This window comes from Cuculus canorus, chromosome 1, assembly GCF_017976375.1.
Source record: "Cuculus canorus isolate bCucCan1 chromosome 1, bCucCan1.pri, whole genome shotgun sequence".
NCBI classification, from domain to species: domain Eukaryota; kingdom Metazoa; phylum Chordata; class Aves; order Cuculiformes; family Cuculidae; genus Cuculus; species Cuculus canorus.
In genome coordinates, this window is record NC_071401.1 from 111,526,420 (window position 1) to 111,547,395 (window position 20,976).

General features: G+C 35.4%; 1 protein-coding gene across 7 annotated transcripts in view; it reads right to left on the minus strand.

Moving 5' to 3' along the window:
* Window positions 1-20,976, minus strand: part of EPHA6 (EPH receptor A6) — a 482,670-nt gene that overhangs the window by 146,500 nt on the left and 315,194 nt on the right. For 4 of the 7 annotated variants that reach the window (XM_054081767.1, XM_054081730.1, XM_054081737.1 and 1 more), the window contains exon 6: window positions 16,648-16,772. The exons of the other annotated variants lie outside the window; for them this stretch is intronic. In XM_054081767.1, the coding sequence (XP_053937742.1) occupies window positions 16,648-16,772 (125 nt within the window). The remainder of the gene's footprint in view (window positions 1-16,647; window positions 16,773-20,976) is intronic. 7 annotated transcript variants of the gene reach the window in all.

Consider the following 20,976-nt stretch of genomic DNA (forward strand, 5'->3'; position numbering starts at 1 on the left):
AAATTTAGACACATATCACCCTCCTGCCATGTACCCTTCTTTCCATTGAAAGGAAGCATGGTTTTGTGAGCTAGAAGGAGCCACAGTATGCTCTGTGATAGATATCTGACCTGTACAGTGATAGAATCAGGATCAATGGGAAATGTGAAGGGCTACATCTGTTTTGTATTTCTTAATAACTATGGAGGACTACATCAAAATCAGAAAAATAGAAGTTTTACTGATGTGGTTGCATTTCCCATTGCATGTAAGCAGTGAGCAAACTGTTGACCATTATTTGCAGCTCAGAGTTCATATAAAAGGAGAAATAAAAGAAATGCTCTGATCCTACACATTAATACAAGCAGCATATGTGATTTTAAGATAGCATAGACCTCAGAAGCAGTAGTTTTGAGAACATGGGGGCTGAGAGTTTAAACATAAGTTAAGGGAATCTAATATAATGTTCCAATATAACTACTAGTCAGAATCTTATTTAAAGAAATTCAACAGACTTCTTCCACAGCCTACTACAAATTTATCTTGGTGAAAACCTATAATTAAAACATAAATAAAATCCAAATGACAAGTGATGTCACTATTATTACAAGACATAATACAGAACCTATAACTAGCTATTCAGGTTAAACAGAATTATACTATGAACTTTGAAAATGTTACCTCTATTTCTAAGGAATCCATATTTTTCTTACTGTTTGCGTGATTCTTCTTGTCTGTGGATTCAGTTCTAAGTGCTAACAGTCTAAGACTAGACAAACTGATTTAAAGGAGTAGCAGGATGAGAATATAAAAACTAATGAAGAGTTTTCTGCTCTTTGCAATAGTTGGATCTGTCCCATCAACATATGCCGTAATGAAACATTTCCACTGTATGACATCATCAGATTAAATGATAGTTCTTAATTATGCCTTACTGAAAGTAGCTAGTTTATTAATTAATGGCATATTCATTCAATATTCACATGCTACTTTATCATGATGAATATTACCATTTTTCTCTTATGCTCAAAAGAAAAGGGATTTCAGGATCCCTTCTGATGACATTAACACTTGCAAACAGATATACCTCCACATGCCACACCTATGTGAACGTGCTGCTAATTTTATCCTTGCCTTATTTCATAAGAAAAAAAACAAAGAAATAACTTTGTGCACATACATGCAATAAAATCTTGATAAAGACTAACGAAAATGTCATGTCCTTTTATCAGTTTACACTCAAACTGCAATCAAAGAGTTTACATTCTCATGCTACAGGTGAGAAAAAGTAGATGTCTAAAAATGATTACTGTAAAAACAGTTTATGGAGATAAAAGTTGAAATGATTAATTTTGCTTATAGTGCTTAAATAACCTTTAAAAGATTAACTTTACCAGTAAAGTACTGATAAAAATCCAGGCACTTTCAGGAGTACAAGATTTATCACTGTTAACACTTGAGTGGGAAAAAGATGCATGGCTCTAATCAAAATAACTTCAGACATTATTTCAGCAATTGAAAAAGATAACCAAATATAATTTTCTATCATTTAGAACATAATGTGACCTCCAGAAATTACCACTTATGGTTTACTCTGTCTCTAGCTTATTGTATAAATTAAAATCAAGGTATTCAGTCCACTGAGTCCCATGAGTAACTGAAAAGCCTTCTTAAACTGACAGTGGGGAAAGGGTTTTCAAATGCTTCTGCCAGCTGAAAACGTACTTATTGCGTACCTACAACTTCCAGAGATATCTGTGCAGAAATAATGCATGAAGACGGTAACTGAATTAACTATCAACTGCTTGCAAATATGTTTTCTAATTTATATGCATTGTCCTCCAACATGAAAATTCTGTACTTAAACCATATAACCCTGCTTAGCTTTTTCAGAGTGCTATCACTTAAGAGAAAGGTTATCTCTTAACAGGGCCTTCTCCTGTGCACTAAAGCACAATGTCAAAGCTGAATAAGTACCACATTAAAGTAAATAAGATTCGGAGTTCCATGACTCAGACATTATCAATGTTTAAATAAAAGCACCAATAATGAAAAAGAATCTTCTATGAGATTATTTGGCCACATTTTTCCTCTTTCCCAGATACATCAGTTTGAAGGATATAAACAAAGTTACCTGCAGAGGAAGCATCACTCTTTTAAAGGAATGGCCAGAATTCTGGAAGATAGCAATTTTTATTAATCATATCTCTGGTCCATCATGAAATGAAATCTCCAATCTCTTCCTTACTTTTCTCATGGAATCAGCCATGATTACCTCCAATGTCAGCTGAAATTTATTGTTGCAATACACATCAGAATAAAACAGTAGATAATTACTAGGTGTAGTCAATATGTCATTAATCAGTTGAAACAGAATCTATTAAAGACAAATAATAGCTAACTGGGGAGTTTGCACTTACTGTCTGTGACTTCCAAAAAAAACATAGCTCCCACAGCTCTAATTTATGTAAATTACTTTTGATTTATACTGCCTATATTCCTCTCACAACTGATTTGTCCCAAATAGTTCTCAAAAATTATTGTATTTCTTTGCAATAAAATATTTCTGTAATATGATTTCTAAATGTCTAACGCTCCTAGCTATATCTTGCTTCTCATCCTACACAGATTGTTGTAGATGAGGACTAATTACATCGAAATCAGTAAAATTAACTACAACCAGGAAACTCAGTCCGTCTTGGAAAGCTTATTTATTTTTACTAGGTTTGTGCATGATTTTCTTGTAGAAGACTGTTTTGACCTACAGCATAGGTCAGCAGTAATATTTGGAAGTCATTAGAGAAAAGACTCACAGGTTCAAAAGTGTGCTTCTAACATTAATTACTATCTCATTACAATACGATCAACAAGATTAGGTAAATTCTGATTGTAATATAGAGTGATAAAAAATATAATAACAGAAATAATAGTAAAAGGTACTATTTACATTCTTAAAAAAGCCACTTCCTAAAAATCTTCTACCCTTGGCTTCCAGCTGACCAACAAACTTAGAGTGCATTTACAAAAGTGATTACAAAGATCTGAGGATTAATCACAACTAATATGAAAACTGTAATGGGAAAAATTAGAGCCATAGAAAAAAATGCCAATGGCTCTAGTATTTGCTTCAGAGAAGAAACCTGCAGTATTTTAAGGCATCAGCCACCTCAGGTTGTAATCCTCTCCCTCTCCTTCTTGACCTCCCTTGTGATTAATCTGAGATGTAACAGTTTGAGGAGCTGAAATACTAAAGTGTGCTTTACCTCTTTGGCCTTTCAATATTTCATATTTTGATTGCCTGTCAGTCAGCTCATCACTTTCTCCATATATCAAGTAAAGCTGTCAGCAAGAAAAGGGGAAGAACAGATAACCAATCACAAAGAAAATATGGAAAGGTCAAAATCCAGTGAAACCTCATTTTAATTGGATTATCTACTTGGAAAAGCAGAAATGAAATGATATGAGGTGAGTGATGAAAAAGAGAAAATTAAATGAGAAGAGACGAGGACAGGGTGACTCTAAAACAGTGTTAACACTCTTACCAGCATAGCGAGGCAAGAGGTGGGCAGCGCAAAAGCTGTGTGGTTAACATGGTGGGCTGAATGTGAACACCAAGTACGAAGGCAGTAGATAGGAGACTGCTGGTTGCACTGACAAGGAGATTTAACGGAAAGGAATAAAACCAGATTGTGCCTTAAATTGGTGGTGGAACAAGGTGAAATTCAGAATACAATAAAGGGAGCTGGGGAACGAGACTTGAATTGTCAGAAAAGCATAGGTATTCAATTCCATCTTTCTAGCAGTTATGAGCTACTCTGATAACACTTATTTGCTAATTAAAAATACTGGTGAAAACCTCTGCACCAGTATCTCCAAGAGTCTTTCTAATCACAGCATATAAAAAATGTCAGCCTCTCCAGTTGTCCCTGAACATTTTTCTTATTTTTTTTTTCACTCTTTTTAATTTTGTTGTCCCCTGCACTCTCTTTTTCACTTGGGAAAAAGAAAGGAGCTACTGCAAAGATGAACTTGCTTATTAATGGTAAAAAACAACTCAAGTAGCACTTAGAAGTTTTGATGTCATGTTTGGACAGTAAAACACAGTTTCTTCTAAGATATCTAACACTAAGGTGTACTTTATAATGAGATAATAAAACACTGGTAAATACAGCTCAACAAGAAGTAGACGCAATCCTGCAAAATTTGAAGACTGGAAGCCTTCCGTGACTTTCGTTGTGGTGAAAAAAGCTCAGAGAACTAGGTACATATAGCCAGTAGGCTAACTCCCAAGTCATTAATTTGTTATATAAGATTTTCGGCTCAAATTTCTGATTCAGATTCTACATATGCCATTACAGACTTGATACTCCACATAAACAGTACAAGTTCTTTCTCTGCGTGCTCACCTTTAGCACTCCCACAGAGCCCAGCAATCTGCAGACTAGTTGGTTTCTGAAATAGCTAATTTTTCTTCATTTCATTTTACAGCTCATGGACTTTTCCTCGATTGATTTGCTTACTTATTTTTTGAACCTACTTTACTTCTGGCTTCCAAAATATCCTTAGGTAATAAATTTATTACAAACTGGTTTTTAAAAACACTCTTTTGGTTTGGGGTTTTTTTTTGTTTGTTTGTTTTTGTTTTAATCTGCTTCCTGATGATCTCATTGAATATATCCTAGTTCTTTGTCTATAAGAAATAGTGAACGACCATGAATATCAGTGATGCCTTCAGTCAAACTCAACATAGCTCTGTATACCATAGGAACAGTACTACTTACAGATTTGAAGTAGGTCACTGGATAATGAAAATTTTAAACTAAGAATGAAAGACCCTGGAAGAAAGGTAACAAAAAGAGACAATGGATGTGATGTAAAAAATCTGTAATGTAAAAAGCTGCCATCCAAATACCTGAAAGTCTCTAAATTGCTGAGACAGATGGCAGCAATCTTCTCATGCTTAACCTTATCAGCATTAGTAAAACCACAGTAATGCTATACACAGAACTGCTGCATTCCTTAATGGCAGGACCCCAAACTGCAGTTCCTCTATTTCACCCATTTGGTGTGAATTTGTGGAAATTCACATTTTTACATTTTTAGCATAAGGAAGCATTTTACAATTGAAGTGCAATTTCACTACAAGAGCAATGATCCAGTTTTTCAGCGGACTTTTACTATGATGATGACTTGCTACAATACAATGTAGCCAATGCCCTAATTTTACAAAAAAAGCACAACCTTTTCAAAGATGTGAAATTCAAATGAATCTACCACTACTCAAAATATAGTATAGCACTAAGTCAGCTACACAAAACTCAGCTCTGGTGATACTGATGACAAAACCTACTTAATTTACCTAATTTCAGAATCCTTATAATATCCATAAGAAGTTAGATCCAGGATTTTGGTTAGGGCTCATGTTCGGTGTTGGACCTTTTCTCAGGTTTGTAACACCTTGTTGGAAAATTTTAACTGCTCTGCATGTGATGTACGCATTTTTAAAAAACACCCTTGTGAAATGTAGAGCTGTATTAAAAATCTCCTGAGGTAACACACCTTTCCATCTCCTTTTTAAGATGTGTTTCAGTCTTTTAGGGTGTTAGGACAGGTAGAGTGACTGGGCTGATTTTAAGATTGGTTTGAGCCAAGGTTGAATCTTCTACATAAATAAGTTTTATTCTTAGAAGAGCAGACTAATGTATACTTTTTTGTTTTCATGTGCTATCAAATGTTTCATAACTGGCAAATACAGAAAAGATCCTTACTGATCTACAACAGCTTGGAAACAAACCACACTTAAAGCAAAACTATTCATAGCTGTCTACTTTGTTCATAGATACACATAAGAAAGCTATTAACTGTGGTTCAGTGATATTAATAAAACTATCCCTTTTATTTAAGTAAGCAAAATACCTACTTTTATAGACTGTATTGATTCAGAATGCTATTGTGCATCTGGTAAGTGACTGAAGTCATTAGGATTAATTTAAACCTACATGAATGCTATATAAAACCAAGTCTTTCATACGCTAAACGTGTATACAGTTCTTTGGGAGAACTACTTCACTTTTCAGAGAAGATCAGGACTTACAGAATAATGTTGACAAGATTAACAGAGATTCCAACATTACCCAACAAAAATCAATTTCAGAGGATGATTTCTGGCTCTAAAATACAAACTCTTACACTAAGTAAAGTTTGACTTTATTCACTCCAATACAAATAACAGATGAGAGGCAAGTGGGAACCTGCTGATCTATATATATAGGGACAATGCTTTGAGATTTTTCATCATGCAGATCTCCTAGCTATTGAAAAGTTACTGAAATATCACATTCTTTGTGTATTTGTGAGTTCACGTGTGCATATTTTTGTGTCTTGGTGCAGGCAGACAACAAACACGTTATCTTGTATTGTTAAGTCAAAAGAGCTGAATTCATCTCTGGCTCATGAGTATATTGCATATCCTGGCATTACATCGACAATAAATATAGCATACTACTATGTGTTCTTCAAACACCTCAGTGAATTATATGAGGAATATAGAGCAAAAATGGAAATCTTTCCCCAGGTAGTTTAACATGAAGGGACAAAGTAAACAACCTAACAAGCAAATTAAAATGCCGATTTTACACTTGCAAAACTGACAAAGCAATTTTTGTTCCTATTTTTGTATTGAGGAACTGCCCATTTCTAATTTATCTCAGGAGTTGCTAAAAAAACCCAAACAATCAATCTGAAAAAAAACTTCTAGAGAAATTTACAGACAGATGGCCATACCTTTTTAAAAGGGAAGAGCTGTCTCAGTCACTAAAGAATTGTCACCGTGTTAACATAGTAAGTTTGTACTTTTGTCACTATATGCAAGAAAACCAGACAGTTTCTGCAAGGTCATTGTAAATACAAGAAGCATCAGCCTGGTGAATTACCTGCAGCAGCATAAATGTTTTTATGAGCAGCAGGTGAACTCCTGCAAAAGACTCTAAAGCTATTAACAGCTCTGTAAGGAGTACATAATAATAGCTTGTTAACTCCACCTCCCTGACAAGAAAAACAAGAAAGGGCACTTTGAAACTAGTAATACTAATACATTTTAAAAAAAAAGGGAAAAGAAAGGATTTTTACATTACGTTTCTTGAAATCAATAAAATAAATATTGATGATTTTATTAGGGTACAAATCTAACAAAACTATGCAGGAGTTACAGAATAACATACCCTTTCCATGAATTCAAGCTGTCTAACAAAATCATACATCTAAATGAAAAGATCCAATTATGTGCGTTTTCCATTCCAACAAGCACCCCTCACCTCCACCAAATGCACAGCTTTTATTTAATACATGGTAAAATACTTATATTAATATAAAACATGGAAATGGCATCTTTTGTTCCATGAAAATTGAAAGGCTCTCCTTAAAAGAGCTTCCTCTTTCCTTCTGGATTTTTCTCCCTTCTCTCAGAATGACTGCTTTTGGGACATCCCTACTTAATAAAAAAAACGGTTGTCTATATTATGCAGTCAGTGACTTTGTCTCCATTTCAGTTTAAAAAAAAGGTTAAAAGTGGAAAACTAATAATAATCTCTCCTTCAGCATAGTTAGTGTGCAGTTGCAATGTAGTGTCAGAAGAAGAGAGGAAAAAAGGTAACTTTCTCGGGTTTTCCCCAATAAATGAATACATGTCTTTTTATTTGTACCTTCACAAGTATTTCTTGAATGCACCGAGGACTGCAGGAAAAAGCTGAAAGTGAAATGACACCTCCTATTGGAATATTCCTTCCTTTAGACAAAGATATAACTTCACTTATGTCTCAAAGTACATATCTTCTTGATTTAATTTGTGAATCCACATTTATGGTTGTGAAAGAATAATTTAGGAACAGTAAGTAGTTTGTGTACTATGAAAACAGTGTCCTAGCTTCAGTTTTAAAAATATTTTGGGCTCTTAGATGAGAACTTTTATTCCCAAACTCTTTGAGAACTTTTAAGCTATGTTAAGGTCTAAAGGAAACATTTGGACAAGTTTTAGAGAAAGGGAGACCTGGACATTGTATTTAACTTACAAGTAATTAATTTTGCTTAGATGTTCATCATTTGGCAGCTATGCTAGTCCTATTTAGAATGTTGCTAACGAAACCCACCATTCTTTCTGTAAAAATGTCAAGCTTTCAAAACCTAAAGTTTGTCTCCTGAATGTGCACTTCTCCTGAGGGAACTACAACCCTAACTTCTTTAGATAATACTAAAAATTACTGCACCTAAACTCAAAATTGAACACATTGAAGCTAGTTAGTAATAACAGTAGCAACAACAACAATAATAAAATATTTTAAGTTGAGAGTACATTGATTTTTGATTCTACCTAATCCCATGCTCAAGACTAACAGCTGATTCCTGCAGTTAACATTATTATTCTCACTGTGTCAGTAAACTATTGTTAAAAGGATGTTTTCTGAAGTTCAAATGATGAATGGTTAGAAAAAATGTTTAATAATTCCTTTTATTAGGAAACAACCTCTGCTATTAGTGGGTTTAGCTTTATTAGTTTTCTTTGCGGTATAGAACTAGCTCTGTGGTGGTGTTTGTTGTCTTGTAATAATCTGCATACCTCCTATGACTATGTCTTTGAAAGAATTAGAAAAACATTTATTCGAAACTATTAATGCACTTTTACTACATTAGTGCAGCTCTTCTAGCAATTATTGGAATAAGTACTGTACATGCAATTTTTCATGGAGAAAATGGTATCGGCTAGAGACAAGAATATAAGATCAGCAGAGACTGAACTGGTTTTTTTTTTAAATCAAATCCACTAGACTTGCTTAAACAGCATTATATTTCTCATCGAGATTTTTTGGTTCAGCAGGAATGACAATAGTAATAGCTCTGTAGGCTACTTTATTATTAAATACAAAGGTTTAGAAGCTATCTCTAAATAATTGATGACAACGATTAGGAGACTAGCCAAACCGGGCACCTAATGGAGAATGCCAAGCTCAGAACTTCTTTGATAAACCCTCTGTTGCATGTAATTGATATTTAGAGGCCAGATTTCTTTTTCTCCTAATAGTAATTATATCAGTGTCATTAATAATGGCTGCTGCAAAGTCCTTAGGTTCTTTCCTGCAGGCAAAAATTGTATCTGGTCAGAGCGTATCATAATTATTCACTCTCATTTTCAATAGTGCTGAGACCTATTTTTTCTCTTTTTAGAATCTAAGGCTTTTAGAGTTCTTCCCTTGGGAAACCAGGTTAATAACAGCAGAATAGGAAAACTGAGAAGCTTGTTTAACATCACTTACTATGCTAAAATAAGCTAGGAGATTTCATTTTAATGATTATCTCCCAAAGCACATTTGTAGTGATTATTTTTTAAAAACATTCACCAGACACAGTTCATTTCCCAGGTGCTCTGAATGGCTGAGAATGCCAGAGGCACTCCTTGAAGCCCTGGTACCTTGCTGCGATATGCTGATCTGTTCCTGCAGCTATGGTCAAATACTAAGGTCTGCGTAATACTACTATCCAAAAGCACTTATACATACAAATTACTCAATGCTCTTGCTTTTATGAGAACGTGCTGGAAATGCAATGAGAATGTATTATTGCATGAGCCCTACATTTCCTGCTTCTAGTCACATCAGAAATATTTTACCTGTAGGCAGCAGATTGCTACTTATGTCTTAAATAATTTGAATAATTAAAAAATATGACAGAAGAAAAGTGTTCATTTTAAAAGGGAATGGTTAGCATATGGCTAAAAATTGCCCAGCTGATCATTCAGTGCTAACAGAATAATCCTCGCTATTTTCCACTGTGTTTACTGACTGACTGGCCACGCACCTGAAGTTTTCATATGCTCATCTCTATTGTTATAAGTCTTTTCTTATTCCTCAACCTTTTCACTGAGGTTTACTTTAAAATTAAGTCAGGAAACTTGCAAGAGCATCAAACACGCTATGGTAGGTATAGCAACAATAAAAGAATATGCCTGTAGAAAGAATCAGTATATGTCAACAATACAGTCACAACAGCACCAAAGGAACGACACCTGCTCATGAATAACGTGACAGAGTCTGCAGGCTCCCTTCAGCCTCATGTAGACTGGAGATGGTGTATATATTATTCTTCATGATTTAAAAATCTAACATGAAAGCAGAATCTGAACCAAGAAACTAACGACGAGCACTTAAGGGAAATACAGAAGCTGTAAAGTATGAGGTCTAACACAAAACCCTCAAGACTAGCCCTACAGCTCAGGAACCAAGAGTGGGAGGGGAGAGACAAAGGGATGGTTACAGAACATGTTCTACTCTGTCACAGTGAGACAAGGCTCAAGTTGATTGTTTCACTCACTATGAGTTGATGCGTGTTCAAATAAAGATATTTTCTTACCCTCGGTTGGAAAATGTCAGTGTGCAAGACTGAACACTGAGCTCACATCGAGTTTCCTGTGAAACTGATGAAGTTCACAATGGAAATTTTTCAGTTATGGATTGAAGATTACAGTGAAGAGATCCCAAAGATCAAGTCAGTGCTCAAAGGACTATTTTTTTTGTCAGTAGAAGACATGAAAGCAAAATGATGGAGATCCTCAGCAGCCTTTCAGAAAATGATCTGTGGAATTGCTCTGAATGTTGGCAGCATCATATGCAGCTGTATGCCAGATCAGAGCGGAACTATTTTGAAGGTGACTGTAGTTGATTTTCTTAATTTGTTCAAAAAAGAGTTACAGTCACAGTCTCAAGGGGATTTTATGTGAAAATTTTGAAAAGACGTCATCCTTCTAAATCAGTTAAATATTATGCAAAATTGTTATTAAAGAGATGGAAAGACTGGCCCAGTTTGGCTATTTAAGTAGTAGGTAGCCTGGGAGTCAATGAACCTCACACGTGTCACCTAACCTCACAGAAAGATATATGGCTACAGAGGAGAAATAACTAATTTTACTTCACCTTTCCAAAATGTCACCTAGAAATTCAGAGAATTGTCTGATACACATGATGTGGCTTCTTATAAGAAATCCATATTTTGTCTAATGAGAACATGCATGGCTCCTGTTCATTGGATTTAGATTCCAGCTGATACTCAAGTAGGGTCAGGTTCTGCCTGAGCAGAACTTATTCAATCTGAGAAGATCATAAAGAAATATCTCCTTAGCTGGAGAAGACATAGAGGAAAATCTGTTGTCCTAAACTGGGATGAGTCACACACCTTATGCTGGCAATTCACATAGGAAGAAAAGCTGGAATTAAACGACTTGGGCATGTACATGAAAGTGAGCTTGGTGTGTTCCCAGGGCTGTGCCATGGCTGTGTTAGTCTACAGTGTGGTATTGAGCATAGCACGAGATTAACTGTTCGTCAAAAAGTCTGGAAAAAATGGCAAAGTTATAAGTTTACACTTCTGTACATGCACCGAATGCCATATCTTTTTGCCATCGAAGTGCAGAATATGTAATCTATCACATATATACATTTCTATGGCTTTGAAATAATATGTTGAAAATATTTATAGATGGATAAATTTGATTTAAGCTACAGAATACTACTGTAGGCAAACAATTCTGAAAGACAAAATTACGTTGTTTGTATTTTTTCATATTAATTTTTATAAAAATGATTCTGTCATTCCAAACCTTACAACTTAATAGTCTTAAAACTTCCTATCAAGCAATTTACCCCACAGTCTCTTACATATTTCACTCAAAATCAAGATGGCTGACTTATTTTAATTCATATTAATGAATACTCAAAGAAATAGTGGAGTTAGTTACAGTACTAGGTTTTAAGAAGGAGCACAATTTCTCATATCACCTAAGTAAATACAGCTGCAGATTGATATAAAAATTAACAAGGTCATACTGCTTTGTAATTCTTTAATATGGTACTTTCCTGTATCTCCCTGCCTTATGGGCTCTTCATCTCTTTTTAAAATCTCATTGGAAAACTGATTTCCCACTTGCCTTCACTGCTCAGTTATTTTCTGTATTTTATTTACTAATTCAACTCTAAATAATACCGAAATGGAGGAAAAATGATATGTGGCATCCTACCTATCCTGTCCACTCACCGTCAGATGGAGGCGGGTTAAAATTTTTATATGAAACCCGCCTGTGAGTTGCAAATTGAGTCTGCCAACAAAATGAAATATTTTATCTTTTGGCTTTAGTGCAGATTTCATCAAAAGACAAGAAAGCGAAGAAATATCAACCAGCCTCTCCATCATACATCCTACTTCACACAACATTCTCTATTTGGAGATGGCCAATGCCTTGGGATATCACTTGGGTGCATACTCCCTCCAAAGACAAGCTTCCTCAGCTAATTGTATATTATCTTGTGTGTAACAGAAAATATAATCCAGCTGGTGTATTTAGGCCACATTCGAGAACAAATTTAACACAGTTGCTGGTATGTTTACAGATTGGTATGCTTAATACAGCTTTCAGGGAGCATTAATTTTTGACAATTAACTATAAGAGTCTGAGTGGAAAAGGGGTGAATAAGCACTTTCCAGTTCAGCTGCACAACTGTTTACCGTGTTTCCTTTCCCGTGAGAGAATTCCTACAGAAGGACTCAGCTACATTACAAGGCTGTAAAAAGGCCATATCTTATCCCACTCTTCCATCTGACTTGAACATGCGACCTTTTCGGTGAAAGGTAAATAGATCATGATGCCCTGGACACTTTAAGAAAGTATAAGCTTTGCTCAGTGTCTGTGTAATAGCTTTACAGTATAAAAGAAATGCTGATTACTATTAGCAAGGATACTGAGATTATATTATTCCCTGGTGCTTGATTTCTAAAGGAAAAGACAACACTGCCTATGAAAGATGTTTTCTTTTAAAAGTACAAGACTGTTTGTGGAAGGTATTAAAGGATTATAAAATAGAAAGGATAGACAAAAGAATGCAAAATAAGGCATATGTCCTGTATCAACAAAGATAATTTGCAGATGTTTAGTATCTATGAAGACTCTAAAGAAGGTCGATGAAGAAATGCTTTTTCATCTAAGGTCAAACATCTAAAGGATTCCTTGTATGTTGCTGTAAAGACTCACCTATCATTTAAAGTGACAAATATTGCTAACTGTATAATTTTTAGAATGATTCATAAACTACCAGAAATCATATATTTTATGTAGTAGGCCTCAACATACATTATTATTTCAAGATTGTGATATTTTCTCTCCGGTTACATCACATAACCATTCAAGCAATGAAAACCTTTTTCTCACTACTGTGACAGATACTCACAGCGTGTTGGACTACGAATTTTTGTTCTCCTCACAGGCCAAGAAAGCTCTCTAATTCTGTCCTACATCAGCCTACATTCACTGTATTTTTGGGTGAAAAGCTGCAGAACAAAGTGACCTCTTGTCAGTCAACCCCATAAATATGCACCAGTGTACCCTAAATAAGAAACTAAAAGTCTATAAAATCCATATAGAATTTACTCACAATGAAATTCTATTATTTTCTCAAGATTTTAACTTTTAGAGATGGATAGAAAGCCAATTAATATTTTGTTATGTTTCTGAGAATTTTACAGCAATTCACAGAAGAAATGAAGGTCATATGGAAGAAGGCGCTATAAAGCAGGCAGATTAGTGAGCTGCTTTATTACATTTTTTAATTAATGAATGTGTTCCATACTTGTAGCTTATTGGTTGCCTTGTGTAACTTTCCTTCTCTACTTTGTTTCTTTATTATTTCTTTAGTATGTGAGTCTTTCTCAGAAGACACAGAGAGGCCTTGATCTTTTGATAGTTCTCTGTGTGCAATTTGTACTCCTCAAGACTGCAAATTTAAGTTTCTTGCATATTGAGCACAATCTAGACTTCTTCTCTTGTCCTGCTTGATCTGGATTTGCATGGAAAGATGTATCTCAATGTTTTGAGTCCACTGTCATTGATTCGTCATACTTTTAAAATTGTTGGAAAATGCCCCGTTTTGTGGAGCTATATATAATTTTCTAATTTAATACTGCAGTATTCAGTAGTTCATTATATAGCTGCTTGATTTCTGTAAGCTTACATATCTTTCACGAAACCTTGGGAGCACATGACAAGATACGACTTCCATTTATGAAGTGCAGAATTCCTACTGTTTATAATTAAAAGCAAGCATGCTTCCCTAGCATGCTTCGCCAATGTCATCTTGATTATTTTGCAAATGTCAACAGGTATCTTATAAGAAATAACATTTCAGACTTATGAAATTTTAAAATCCTGCAGAGTTATTCGGAGTTTCACAAAGTTAAGAAACTGATACAGTCTCCTGAAACTGGAGCATTTAGTGTTTGTATTTGATGGAGACAATAAATATTTTGTATTGCGCATAAGAACGAAACCTCTTGTCTTTTTTAAACACAAATGACAGCTAAAAAGGGATAAGGGATAAAGACTGCAAAAGCTGTTCTATTTTACTGATTAGTATGGTTATTAGTATGCAAGGATACTCTTCTCTGTATTTTTATTTATTAACAAATTTCTGAGGTTTACACACTCGACTTGTTCTTGAACTTTAGCTCAACGTTTTACTCTCCAGTAGAGAGGTGTCTTCGTGGTGAATTCATACTAAATCCAGTAGGCAATTATATCACTTTTATCAATTTCTTGTGAGTATGCAACAACATCCCTATTTTGTTACTGCTGCTGAGAATATAAATACCCCTATTTTTCCTCTTTGAGGGTTATCAGGAAGAATGAAAGAAAACAGTTTCACTGGCTGAATCTATGCTTATACCCTCCTTTTTTTCAAGATACAAAACCCCATTTGCATTTGGCAGATGTACTTTACACAGTATTGGAGTTGTAATTTACATTTCTTCAGCACTATATAAGTATAATTTTCTAATTTAATACTGCAAATCAGCAGAGTGACTTGAAGTATTAGATTATTTGTCTCTCTGCTCTAAAATGTGGTCTCTAAGAGCACTCTTCAAAATCTGCCACATACCTATTCCTCTGCTCAAATAAATGATCTGCTATTACCGGGCTGTTTGCCTTTCATCCTGCCTATTACATTGCACTGCCAGAGAACATGCCTGTTCTAACTTACTGACAAAAGGTGTATTCAAGAGCAAAGCATTTAGTTCAGTTTGTGACTTAGGAAGAAAATAATGCCTGTGCAACAGTACTGGAAGATGCCAATAGAGCATTTATCTCCCGACCCTTAAGAGGGAAGAGAAGTTTATAGTTAGAAGATACTCTGTATGCATTATAAAAGAACTTTTTTCTTTTTTGCTAGAAACAGATATGAGTGATTTATGGGGTATATACCAAAGGATGAGAAGCCTTTGTATGTAGTCTTGCTGTGTAATGGACAAGACTAATTAATATGTAGACCTCTAAGGAGAGTTGTTTGCCATGTCACTCAGTAGTGACAGATATTGGCAAATAATGCATTGATAAAGAACTTTTATAAATATAAACCTTATAATTTCACATCCATGTGAATAGGTTTGGATCTTTGAAACTCTTCCTATTCAACTGAATAAAATCTTGCTATTTCTCATGTTTAATTCACCTGGTTATTATTTTAATATCAACAAACAAAACAAGAGTGGTGCAAGTCATAATGAAGTCTATGGAATTGGATCAAAACCTGAAGGACTTCTATTAGTGTAGGAAAGTAGGGTTTGCTTGCTTTGGCCACCAAATATTCTGAGAAATCTGTCTTCTCCCTCTGGCTGTGCTATTTTATATTGTTTCCATTTTTCCCAGTTTAAATTTTTTTTCTGCATCATTAAAGCTGCATAATCTCAACAGAGAAGTGCAGCCAAAGAAGAAAACTCCCAGGTCTCTGCAGAGCCTAACATCCCTTTCTTTCATTATGTGGCTTATATTTCTGTTCTTTGTGGTTTTCTTACCCATCCATTAGTTCCATTGTGACTTTCAGATACAGGCAAAGAAACAGCAAGAACTGACTTAGCAACTGTTTAAGGTATGGAAATGAAAATTCCCTTATATCTTTAGGAATGAGGGTATTGATTAGGACTCAATTTTACTCTCGTTCAAGGCCCTGGTGCCAACTAGAGATAATAAAATGTGTTTTATGCTTTGGGAAAAGCAGGCTTCAAATTACGCTTTCACAAGACATGCTGCGTGTGCACCTTGTCCCTTTACTTGTAATGCATGTTGTTGCCTTCTTTTGTGTGAAATCAGATATTTTTGACAGAATGACAGAAATTTGACATGAATGCCACACAGTTTCTCTCTCAAATAACCTTTTGTAACCCTCTAAACAAGGCTGGTGTAGTCTGTCATTTAAGCACAGATTATTGCTAAATAATGACAAAAATTTAAATCACATTCACCTTAATGGTGTTGTTTCAGTGTGACACTAATGTAAAATTTTTACAGTCCATAAATCAAAATATTTTCAAGCACATTTATCCATGTTTGTAAATGCAGCTACTATGAGACAGGTATATCTACTGCCTGTTTGCTGCTTTACTTGATTCTTACATGAAACAAAACAGTCATTAACAAGTTAGAAGTAAAACAACAAAAAACCCAGTAGGAAAAAAAGTCTACTTACATAGTGCTGTATGTGGGATCAAATGAAAAGTTTAAAGTATTTTTTTTAAAATATTAAAAATGAAAAACATGTTGCTCTTTAGGATCTGAGTTTGGGTCATGCTGTAAGTGAGACCTACTTTCTCATAGTACTTGATCTCGTAGTCCAGAATTGCTCCATGGGGAAAGTCCGGCTCTTGCCAGGAGAGGGCAATGCTGTTTTGAGAAGCCCAGTCCTTCCTTACCATACCTATCAAGGAGGGTGCTGAAAGGGAAAAGGATAACTAAGGGTTAAATATAAAGCACATGGTTTATCCTTTCAACCTACTGTCTAAGGACAACAACCCGAGGTAACTTTGAGTGACCTCCAAACAGAAAAGCATGACAGATGGCAATTCTCAGGGAAACAATATAACCTGGAATTAATGTCTCAAGTACATACCAGTAACTCCTCTGCTGAAGTGCACACCAGCTTCTGAAAAATGGCTATATACAAAAATATAGAAAGAATCACCTGTGCCAGTCCCCACCACTGGCTGCACATAACCATGTTGCACTGCTGGCTCTGAGGACATCTTGTCCAGAGCAGAACCACATTTCAGAGACAGTAAATCCTATATTCAGGATAATCTTCATTAAATGTTATAATTCAACTGTGTAAAATGTACTTTCAGTTCACTCTTTGGGGCAAAATAAAATGCCACAGCTTAAAATGAATGCAATGAATCCTACTTCTGCTAGCTGGGCTGGCAGCAGCAAGGGCATTTTAGCCCGCCAGTGAGGTAGCTGTGCGCATGGAAGAGCCAGCTGGTTAGAGGAGGTCAGTGGCAAAGATTAGGTTATGGACAAAAGGTGCCCTGCATCCTATCTGCTGTAATTGATATTGGTCTGCAGCAGCGCAGTGAGTAGGAACCACTTCCAACAGCTTTTGGAAGGGGCCCAACATGGGTGGATGCACCTGAGAGCCAAATTATCTCACTATGGGGCTAACTAATTTTAAGAAACAGCTTTTCTGTGGTTTTGGAAACGAAGGTGCACTATTATCTATACAATAATTTCAAATGCTGCAAAAAACACATTCTAGAAAATATTCTTTGCTTATTTTATTTATTTGGTGAAGCATGTCAAAAGAGGCCTAATATTTTCCAGACACTAATGCTGTTTTAATAGTATGGATGCACAGCTTCCCCAACTGTTAGAGTAAAACGAGTTATGTTGTTCAACAGTCTTGAAGACAGCTGAGTAAGCTGAAGAAATTCTTCCATTACTTCCATTTACTTTTTTCAGTTTTTGCTATTTGTCTTAGTATATGCTAACAAGTACGAGTTTATTTACCAGTGTCCCCCATTCCTCTCTATTATGAATCTTACTTAACCTCTTCTAAGCACCCAAGGAGCTGTCTCCTAAAAATAACACATTTTTATGACTCTTGTTTTTATCTTTTGAATTAAAGGGTCTCCCTAGGAAAATAAAATAAGAACCTGCTTCTAGTCACAAAATTTCACACCTTAGTTTTCTTTCCTGTAAAAATTTCAGGAAGTTTAAGAAATTAAACTGATAACTTCTGGAAGGTAAACAAATACTAAAGAAAACAAACCTTGTTCATTTCCTTTAAAAGAAGGGGAGCTCTACACACAGACATGCCTGTGACAATCTCTTTCTCTGCAACAGTGAGTGCATTTTGAGTGCATTTCTCATCTGGGAGAGAAAATAAACTTCCACCTACTGTGAATCCTCTCTGTGGATAACTATTCTGTGGTATAATAGCCCAGTCCTCTTTGATGTGAAAAAAAGCTCAGCCCAACATGCAACACTGAATGAAAAAAAACACTATCAGAAGTATTATGCAGACAAAAGAGAGCTTACACAGGAAACTCTTCTACACCCATTCTTACACCATTTTAACCACAGGTCTGATGAAAGGTCATGAGAGAAAAATTATTTCTTGCCACTCTGCATAAAAGCTTAACCTGTTTTTCAGGAATATGTAAGTAACCGAATAGAACAATATACAAATTTTTAAAAAAGCACCTTTGTAGGATCTGGGCTAAAATGTCATCCTTGAGTATGTATAGAATTACATACAAATTGAAATTTTTACTCTTGAAATTGAGGGTGAAGCTGAGCTCTCATACTATTTCTCTATGGTAAAATCAGCTCAGGGAACATAGCTGGGTCTGTTTAAAGTAAAAAAGGAGCCAGCAGACATGGATTTCTATTTGCTAAACACTGATTGTGGGCCTATGAGGGCAATCACTCATATACATGTCTACCATTTGCTGGTTTTAAGTCATTCACTGGTATCGAGCTGTGATTTATAGGCAAGTCTGAGGGAGCTATAACAACCTTATCTGTGCGCCTGCTCATGAGTGAGGGACATCAACTGGTCCGCCTTCCCCAGCACATCACGGCTTTATCTCACTGCAGATGAGGGTTCACTGGTCAGGTAACCAAATCTTTGCGACATGATCGTGCTTGATTACAGAAAGCACCAGGTAAAACTGTGGATATAATTACATTCTTGGCCCTTCTAGGCTTTTTAAATATAGATTACAACTACTACAGATTCTTCAAATTTAACCTAATCTATATAAGATTTTCATATATACACACATGTAATGCATTTTTATTTGGGTTCTGATTTCCAAATTTATACAATAATTTATGCATGTTTTCAGCCCGAGTTCACTATAGTAACTCCCTTTTGAGCAAGCCCATATGAAAACACACTCCTTGAGCAACAGAAGATCATCGCAAAGGTTCAGTATGAGAGGCAACCCATGTCTTCTCCCTGGGAAACAACTCAGTAGCAAAATAATGGAAGAAAATGACTTCAGCCCTCACCTAAGACAGCCGTGCTTGATCTGCACTAGAAAATGGATGCTCTGTACAAAAAAAGGCTCACATAACAACTGTAGCACTGTGCCAGCACCCCATCTTCTAAATCAAACTGCAAAGGTGTGTACATAAGACTGTGAATATGAGAGGCATATTTGTGTTTTTTTATTAGGGTACCAGGCAAAAAAATAAGTGTATGTTCTAACAAAAACTCACAGAACAGTCACCATTAAACATCTCTTATATATTCAGGAAGATGATCCTACTATCTGTCATACAGTGGTTATCTATTCACATCTCAGAGGAAATCATAACTTGGAGGAAAAATATTTCAGTCATAAATAAATTGTTCAAAGAAAGAGATAACTAAACCCAAGTAATTAAAACCTGCAGTTAGCTTAATTTCTATTTCTTTAGTTGTTATGAACTGCTGCTAAAAGCAATACTTTCTACGGAGAAACTTCAGTTTCTTATAACTGGAGCAGAAGTTATTTAGACCTTAAAGATGCTATCTATTTATTGGTAAAGATCTTTTTAACTGGAAAATTGTAAAAAAGGTAAATCCTGCTTGCCCATTTATAATGACTGCTCTAATGTTCCTATGATGAATCAATGGGAAGTTCTTTTAATCAGTTGTTTCAAATCCAGTAGCTGCAGGAGAGCTCTAATTTTGTTACTCAATGAAACCATTTGAAAAAAAAATGCTCAGAAGCACAGCATGGCTTTTAATCATCTTAATGGCAGTGTTTCCTTGCCATTGGTACTAGGCTGAAGGATGGTTTCTGGCTCTTGAGCTCAGTGCTTATCTCTATTTCATACTGAGGATTCTTTGCACCATCTGCTCTCTATGTTTTCCTGTATACTGTTAAAAATTTCTTGAATTGTAATGAGTCCTCTTCAATGTTATGAGCTTCTCATTTAATTTAGTCTAAGTTTCTTTGTCTTTTCAGATTTGTATTGCATAAAGTTAATTCCTTAATTCAGAGTGAGTTTATTTTACTCTATCTCTTCAGCTTCTCTTTTTCTGAATTCCTTTCTAATATGCTACACAAAGGGCAGAAATGTGTATTTTAAATGATGATTGGATTTCAGAGACTTTCATTATCTGCAACTGTTTGATTTCAAAATCGGGGATCTGTAGGATTTCTGAAGTTTTTTCCCTTTATTCCATTTTCTAATTTTCCAATTTCTTGTTTCATACTGTTTGAAATAGGCAAAGGATTTCCATTATTTCTCCTGTGGTCTCCAGGGTTGAACAACTTTGATATGGTGCTTATTCACTATGAAGAGGCTTCAGACCCAATGGCAGCTGATGACAAATGCTCACCTGCTGTGTGTCTGTACACAGAGCACTCTACTCCTCTAGTATTTCATTCCAAATCTTATTTCTTTGATGATGAGAAACCATAAGAACTCAATGGACTTCTACTTGTTGGCAGAACAGGCCCCAACAGGTACACACAATCACTTTCCTGTTAAAATTTTACCATCCAACAAACAAGAGCAGAAGCATCATCATTTTTCTCCTCACTCCGCCTGTCTGCAATGTGTCTGTTTTGGTCAAGGCCAATGAATTGCCAACCCATATAAATTTAGAGGGAAAGGAGTGGAAGGATGATCTGAGCTGCATA